This window comes from Alligator mississippiensis, chromosome 6 (assembly GCF_030867095.1).
Source record: "Alligator mississippiensis isolate rAllMis1 chromosome 6, rAllMis1, whole genome shotgun sequence".
Lineage (NCBI taxonomy): Eukaryota > Metazoa > Chordata > Crocodylia > Alligatoridae > Alligator > Alligator mississippiensis.
This window is the reverse complement of record NC_081829.1, coordinates 9,628,182-9,636,810: the sequence shown is the minus strand read 5'-3', so window position 1 is coordinate 9,636,810 and position 8,629 is coordinate 9,628,182. Positions and strand designations below refer to the sequence as shown.

Here is an 8,629-nt window from a genome sequence, read left to right as displayed (position 1 = left end):
CGCTGCCCAAGGATGCACTGTGCCAGATTTTTTCCCCTGCATGTTTTTTTGACCCCTGGATATCCAGGGGTCAAAACAAACCATGGGGGGAAAAAAACGGTTGCAACCCATGCTCAGCCAGCGCACGCTGCTGAAAAGTGGAGCTGGGCCACCTGGAGCCACACTGAGGCTGCCGGCCAGGCTTTGTGCAGCAGAAATGCTGCAGTGGCAGCCCTGGGAGGCCCCCAGGTAAGTTTGCTGGGGCCAGCACAGTGCTGGCCCCAGCCTCCCCTACCCCACCAGAGCAACTTGCCGCACGCCAAAGTGCGTGTGGCGTGGGCGTTCCCCAGGGTCAAGTAGTGGTGTCACAACGTGCACCGCTGCTACTTGTCCCTGGGGAACCAAATGTCCACGCACATCTGGACGTGCCCCTAGGGCCCAGATTCTGTTCACCTATTAGGCATCCAAGCGGACTTAGGTGCTTAAGTATGATGCCATTCCACCCTGCTCAGCAGTAAATACAGTAGGTGGATGGTTCCTCCTCCCCATTGCTGCTTCTTTATGACTCAGTCTTAAGAGACAGATTATGGTTTTTAACAAAAGTAGCCACATTAATGGATTTTCAGGGATTTGAACAGGGTGGATTAAAATTGCATTTAGATGCTTAAATCCACTGAGATTCCTAATAAGTGGAGTAGTCTGGTCTCTAGGGCCCCTGGTAACATTACACTTTAAGGTGTGATTAACCAGTTAATCATGTCTTAAGTAGTAACCAGCCACATGTTCATGCAGTTAACGGCACAAAAACACAGGGAATAAGCCACAAAGTTGTTACTCAAAATATGTATAATTTTGTGGCTGGTTCCCATTGTGCCTTCAATTGAACATGTGCCTGGTGCGCCCCTGGGGCTGGGAGTCCCCATCAGTGGGCTGGATCTCCCAGCCATGAGCTCCCTGCTGGAACGCCCTTCAAGGCTGCGGGACGCCTTCCTGCGTCCTGGGAGCACCTGTTAGTGGTGCGGTGCTCCCAGCTGTGGGTGCACAGGGCACCTGGCTTGCTATTTACTGGTCCCAGAAAAAAACCGGAGGGGGAAAAAACTCCCCTGCTTTAGCCCATAGATGAGTGGGTAGGGCACTCCTCCAGTCCTTTTGAATCGGAGCCACTACGACTTGTGGTTAATAGCCATTCGATAAAATGGCTGGAGAATAGTAGGAGTTTCTGCTCAGCTGGGAAGGAAGGGTTTAGGCTAGAACCTGCTCCTTTCTGGAGCAGCAGCCAGTTCACTGAGCCACAAAGCCTCTGGCTTGTTCTTTTCCTCTGGGCTGTACCCAAGCTGGCTTCACTTCTCTTGGCTACCTAGGGGCCACCTTCAACATGAGTGCCAGAGAAGGCACTGGGTAATGCCTAACCGCTCCCCTGATGGTAAGTGTCCTGTTCTAGGAAGTCAGAGATGCAAGTTCAGATTCTCCATGGGCAAGAGAGGCTTATAACGCAGGTCTCCTGCCTCCTGCACATGTGCTCAAGCTACTCGGGTACGGGGGATAAACATGGAAGGGTCTTTCTCTAGTTATCCTTTTGTCATGGAGTTTTGTCTGGCCAGGATTAGGGACCTGTGCATGTTGTACATGGGGGCATGTGTAGCTGCTAGGCCCATGCCTGGCCTGCTGTGTATGCTCCGAATACACATGTACACTTACCTGTCTGTCCTGCACAGGTAATAGAGGGTAACAGCATCACAAGTTGTGTGTAAGTGCCAAAAAGGCCTCTTGTACAGCTGGAAAAAATGTTGTTTAAGTGCTCAAATGATAATTGAATTCTGCCCCTACAGTCACTTAAGTTCTGCTTTAGATACCTGAATTGCCTCTTCGGATCTTACTTCTGCGTCTAGTTTATGAATGCTGGCTCTATACCAGTAACTCTCAGCCAGGGTGCTTTTAAGGGTGCCACGTAATATTAGTACTGCTAAGCGTGCAAACACCAACACGTGAGTCGCAAGATAAGTCCTGCAATTTCAGATAGGAATCCATGGTGTCAGAAACACTCGGACCTGGTGTGCCCACAGAAGAATTGCTCTGTTATTTTTCCAGTCAAGAAATGAATGAAAGCTAAGAGTTACCATCTTTTGAGGGGTGCCTTGAGTCTAAAAAAGTTTGGGAGCCACTGCTTTATAGCTTACAAGAGCCTTGCTAAGATTGGTATATTCCTTTGAAGCAGAATGTCTTCTAATGGGTGGTTTTGTGTAGGAATCTGCATCTTGCACATATGTTGCATTGACCACTCACACACAGGGACTTGCACATGGATAGGCCTGCCTACATGTGTCCATGCACATGCACATACATCCATACATTCCTTCAAACAGTCTTGGAGGGTCCTTCAGTGGTTACAAATGCATTCCCTGCCGCACTCAGCCTAGGGGGGTCTTCCTATTTTTCTCCCATCAGCGGTGGGCTAGCACTGGGGACAGTATACAAACTAAATCAATTAGATTAAATTGATTGTTTATCTTTTCTAACATCCTTAACAACACTGATTGGCAATATGTTTAATTCAAGGAAGGATTATGCAAAAAACAGCCCCCAAAATCTTGGCAGCCCTTGTACTCACTTTATGATTTCTTTTTTCAGGCTCAGATCGCCTCCATCAAAGGAGCGGTAGGAAAGTAAAGTTCTAAGATCGCTCTCTTGATCCCGACTGGAAGAAACGGAGTCCAGTAAGAGCAAAGAGTAAAGATGGCTGAATTTACAGGCTACAAGGAAACTTCTAATCGCCATCTACGCTTCAAGTTGCAGAGTCTTGGCCGTCGTCTTGATGAACTAGAGGAAGCGACAAAAAATCTCCAGAAAGCTGAGGATGAGATTCTGGATCTCCAGGACAAAGTTATCCAGGTAGAAGGCAGCAATTCTAGCATGCTGGCTGATGTTGAAGCACTGCGAAAAAGAGTGCTGAAAATTGAAGGGAAGGATGAAGAAATCAAGAAAGCGGAAGAGCTCTGTCGGCTGATGAAAGCAAAACTAGAAGAGGAGGAAAGTCTCACCCGTGAGCTTAAGTCAGAAATCGAACGACTTCAGAAGCGAATGGCAGAGCTGGAAAAGCTAGAGGAAGCTTTTGGCAGGAGTAAGAATGACTGTACTCAGCTGTGCTTGAGTCTCAACGAAGAGAAGAATTTGACCAAAAAAATCTCTACAGAACTGGAAATGTTTAGGGTGAAAGTAAAAGAACTTGAAACCTCTGAAGACAGGTTAGATAAAACGGAACAGAGTTTAGTAAGTGAGTTAGAAAAACTGAAATCTTTAGCTCTGAGCTTTGTTAATGAAAGAAAACACTTTAATGAAAGAGAAAAGCAGAATGAGAAAATCATTCAAGAACTAACGCAAAAGCTTGAACAAAATAACAAGCTAAACAGAGCTGATCAAACTAGAAATGCATCAAATTTGCTAGAAAGGTCATCACACAGTCTTCTGGATAGAAATGACCTGAGAATTGAAGATGACTTGACTTCTTCGTTGGCTTCCAAAGAAGCCAGAAGAAAGGGAAGCTTAGATTACCGAAAGCACGTTGAAAATGAAACCCGGAATAAATCAGAAAATCAAAAGAATAAAAATCAAGAAGACAATAAAGTGAAGGACCTGAACCAAGAAATTGAGAAATTAAAAACTCAAATTAAGCATTTTGAATCTTTAGAAGAAGAACTTAAAAAAATGAAAGCCAAAAATAATGACCTTCAAGACAGTTATCTGAGCGAACAGAATAAAAACAAGCTCTTAATAGACCAATTAGAAGAAATTAAAATGCAAATCAAAAAACAGAAAGACCTGGAGAATGGAGAGGTGGAAAATGAAGATACGAGCTTCCCTGGCAGAGTCCGACACGACAAGTCTAAATGCAGAGGTATCGCAGCCGAGCTATCGGTTGCAAAACACAAGTCACGGGAGCTTTCGCCACAGCATAGACGTGAGAGGACACGGAACAGGGACTTCTCCTTTAATAATAACAATTATCTGCAAAGCAGCAAGCAAGTTTCCAGTCCCAGTTTAACCAGCATGAGAGCGACAAAGGCATCTAGTAAATCTGCTCTGTTGGACACTGCGGTTGCCGAAACAAAAAGAGTGGATCCACAAGACAGATCAACAATTTCTACATACTTCTCCGTGCAGAAAGATGTTCCACAGAGCGAAGGGAGGAAATCAAGAGAGCAGCCCTCTGTCCTGAGTCGATACCCCCCTGCTGCGCACGAGCAGAAAGCTTGGAGGATGTCTTCGAAACCTGGGAATGAAAGCGGGCTGAAGACTAAGGTTGAAAAGCCGTCTCAAACAGGTAGCGATATTTGCCACAGTACTTCTGATGTGCTTAATGAAAAACCCAACAAAGGAGAAACATCTGTGTTTTTGGCAGAAAAAATTAAGATAACTCAGTTGGAGACATCTGATCACTGCGTGGAGACGGTCTTTACCAAAAGTACCCATGCAGCACCCAATGGAACAGGCTTTTCACGGAGATGCCATCTTTCTCCCCAACTGCCAGCAGATGAACCCAGTAGCTCGAAAGCAGAAGCAGCAGTGCCCTCTGCTCTGTCTCACAGGCAGCCCTTGGAAGGGAAAGCTAAAAGGACAGTCAACTCCCAGGATAAAGAATTTGCAGACGCTTTACTTGAAAATGCAAAGCCTTCAGTTCTCATGAGGCACTCGCACAACTCAAAAAGCCAGGAAGACATTATACAGAATCTCACAGCTCTGGACAAAGAAGAACCGAACCAGAGTGCAGCCTCGATAAGCGATCTCACAAACATCGGTCTGAAATCAGACCCCTTGAGATCCAAAGCCGTTAAACCAACGAGCGATGAGAAACTTTATCCAAATGAGGAGATAGGCAAAAGTATGAAAGCTAGCAGCCAGCCAGAACTAGAGCCAAGAAAAAGACCTAATTCCAGAGACTTTCCAAGCTCCAGAGGACTATTTAGATCGTCTATCTTTGAAAATGATAACAGTACTGGAAATGAAGAAGAATCCACCAAACCCATCAAAATACCTTCAGATGCCACCAGCCTCGGATTGAAATCCAGAAGGTCATTCAGCCCTAGAGAAGCCCTGAGATCCAAAGCCGTTATTAAGCCTGTAATCATTGAAAAGGACATGAAAGAAGTAATGGGAGGCACTGGGTCTGAAACAGTCTCTGAAAAACAGAAACCTGTCTTTAAAACCGTGACAAATAAAATGACAAGTAGCATCACCATCTTCCCCTCTGAGCCAGCCGCTCCAAAAGCCACCACAAATGAGGCAACAAAGGAAAGACATACTTCTACTAGCAATATTAGGGTTGCTCCAAGCGAGCTGCCATCAGCAACAAATAACATCAGCACACCTTTCGAGATCTCACTCAGCAAGAGCGACATTGCTTTGAAATTATGTGAGGCGGAGAGAACGAGGGACTCGGCTCTGAGAAACAAAGCTGAAACGCTCGTTTCGAGAAGCAGCATTATGATAAGGTCTTCTGAATCCATTGAGAAGAACAACAGCGAGCCACCAGCGGAGACAATCAGCTGGAAGAGTCACAGGTCATTAGAAACTCTCTCACCAGAGTCGAAGCACGTCACTGTGAGAAGTGCCTGGAGGACGAGGCAGGGCATCCATTCTTTCGAGGACTCTCCGTCCAAAGTGGAAAAAAGAATAACTTCCACTATTACAAATACGATCAAGTCATCGTCAGACCTCTCTCAGACGGAAGGGACCAACGAAAGGATAAACTCATTTGAGCAGAACTCGAGAAGGGCCAGCGCCACCACTAATTCTTGGAGCACTCCCGAGTTAGGCTCTAGAAGGACCAAAAGTAGCTTAAGTGCATCCGAGCTGCTCACGCACAGGAGCTACATCACGGATCCCATGACAGCGTGGAGTCCTACTGCATTACCGGTAAGTGCTTGTTTCCTCTCTTCCCTGCCTGCAACCATCCTTTGTTTTCTGTCACCTGCTTAACACGTTCCCAAAGTGTCCACTAACTCACTCTAGGGTGCTTGATGTGAACCGTTTTATGGTTTTGATGTTCAGATATGCTCTAAGTCCATGGCTCTCATTGATTTTTAGATGAGTATCTAAAATTTGACACCCACAATTGACAAATTCAACGGAGACTTGGAAAGCTTGCATGTATTCCACCTTGATGTGCCTAAATGGCATTTACACAGACATGCAACTAAAATTTTTGGTGAATATATGTAATTTTGGTTCCATGGACTACAGTCTGCACTTCCCCACTGAGCCTGCTCAGTAGGCTGCAGTTTGGCTGCATAGGTTTCAGGGTGGAATAAAATCACCGAGGAACCAGCAGAACTTTGGTATAAGTCCAGGCAGTGTTGGAGTGATGTAGCCGTGATAGTCCAGGATTTATGTGAAAGGCAAGGAATTTTTTGGGTGATATCTTTTTATTGGACCTCCTGCATGGTTGGGATCAGGGTAGACAAGCTTTAGATTATGAGGCATTCTTCATCAGGGGAAGTCCTGAAATTTTCATTGCAGAAAAACCCACAACCAGTGGATGTTTAGAGAAGGCAGCACTACTACCTTTTAGCGCAGTGGCTAGGCCACTTGCCCAGGAACCTAGAGACCCAGGGTTTAGGCTCTCTCATCCAGAGGGGTTTTTCTTCATCTTCTACTTACCAGCACACAGTGCTGTAACCAGAGCCGCTGGCTAAGCATTGCCCAGTGCACTCTCCAGCCTTTCTCTTGAACTTGGGTCACTGGGCAACCAGGAGGGGAGGTACAGGGGCTAGGAAGAGATAAGGGGGTGTTCAAGTGAGAGTTGCTCTGTGCTGCCCTTGAAGGGAACAAGCCCCCAGCCCCTTCCCCAAATGAGGTAGGAACAGACCCACTGCTTTTTACTGATTTAGCCAATTAATAGTAAATGCAAGGGACAGTGGGACAGCTTCAAGAGGAAGGCTGGAGAGCAGGCTCAGCAGTGGCTCAGCCTTAGCCTGGGGGCTAGAGCACTTTGCTAGGAAGTACAAAGGTACCAGTTCAGATTCTCCGAGTCAAGCATCTGAGTTACCTGTTTACAAGGGAAATGGCATAGCTACTTGGTTATTGGGTTAAAAAGTGAGAGTGCCTTTTGCTACCACATTGCTTCCAGCAGATAAGCACGTAGGCCAATCCTGTTGCATCACAGGTGGAAACACAATCCAACACTGTGCGTACGTGCCAGATAATTGCAGTTGTGCAGCTATGTAAGACTCACTTAGACATGTCAAGGAGAAATAGGTTTTGTCCTGTAGTAATTTAGACCTCTAAATGCTGTTTACATGCTTCTTGGATGTGTATTAGGATTTGGCTCTAAAAGCACACCGATTACTTTCCTAGCTATCTCTCTTTGGTACTTTGAAAGATGGTATTTGGCTGTTGTGGGAGGAGAGCTCTCCCAAACCAGCACTCATGTGAGGGAAAACCCTGCAGCATTTTCTCTGTTCAAATGTGCTGCTCACTAAGAAAGCTTGAGAAATCTGACATAGTTAAAAACATTATTCATTTTCTAGGGAGTGTCCCTGCCTACCATGCTAAATAATTACCGTATTTTAATTGCTGCTCTACTCACTGCAGCTGCTCATTACATAGGATCTAAACTGAACAAACAGCAGGGAAAGCCCATATTAATTTCCACCCACACTTTCAATCATGTGCAGGTGCCCAAAGTAGCACAGAAGAGCCCAAACCCTGCTGGCTGGTTGTGAGAAGGAAGGGCTCTTCTCCTGGTAATCGCCGGCATCCATATTCTCACTTGTGGGTATGTCTCGCCTTGTGCTTGGATCAGACACTTTTTTGCCTTAGCCATCTGAAGAGTGCACCTTAGCTTCACCTCTCCTTATGCCCTCGTGGCAAGGGGGTAAAAAGTGTTGTACACAACCTGCTTCTCAGTTAATCCTTGCTGCCTGGCTAGAGGCAGAGCCATTTTGCCTACGGGCTGGAGTCTTAGGAAGCGTTCAGTCCTGTACTTTTGCTACTGTCCCAGCAACAGCCTGTGTCACTGTCACCAGCGTAGGTCGTCTCCCACCCAGGGAACCCCTAGAAAGTGGCAGAGGTGCCACAAAGGCACCCTACTGCCTCTCACTCCTCCTCTTACAGACTTTCTGCCCTGAAACGGGAAATTCGATGGTGGGTTCAGAAGGTGAAAACTTCGTGCCACCTTCCTGCTCTTCCAAAACCAACAGCGGCCGGTTTGTACCTGGCATGGGCCCGTGTCACCTTGGACTAACGGGGCCTGGCTGTGGCCCCCAGTAGTTCCTCCATTCAGTTTGAATTGCTATTTTCTCACAACCTCCCTTCCCCAGCCCCTTTCAAGGGCTTCTCGTCAGAGTCTGCTGTGGGAAGAGGTCCAATCCCTGCGGATGGTAGGGGCCGCGGGACTAATCCCCCTTTATTTGAGGGGGAAAGGGCTCTAGTTATTTCCCAGTTCTAAAGAGAAAGGGAGATTGGAGACCGGTCTTTGAACTAAGAAAGCTCAACGCATCTTCACACTCCAGCTGGTGTCCCGAGTGGCCATTATTCCCTCATTGTGTCAGGAAGACTGATTTGCTTATCTTGACTTCTGGCCGTGCAGGGGAAGGAATCTCTGATTTATAATGGACCAAGACCTCCACCAGCATGGGGATCTGCCATTTAGTTT

At 46.5% G+C, this 8,629-nt stretch overlaps 1 protein-coding gene across 1 annotated transcript in view; it reads left to right on the top strand.

Annotated features, from left to right (window-relative positions):
- The first annotated feature begins 1,428 nt into the window (after positions 1–1,428).
- Positions 1,429–8,629, top strand: part of LUZP1 (leucine zipper protein 1) — a 32,893-nt gene continuing 25,692 nt past the window's right edge. Inside the window, exon 1 of the mRNA XM_019488371.2 lies at positions 1,429–5,889. Within this exon, the coding sequence (XP_019343916.2) occupies positions 2,713–5,889 (3,177 nt within the window). The 5' untranslated portion in view covers positions 1,429–2,712. The remainder of the gene's footprint in view (positions 5,890–8,629) is intronic.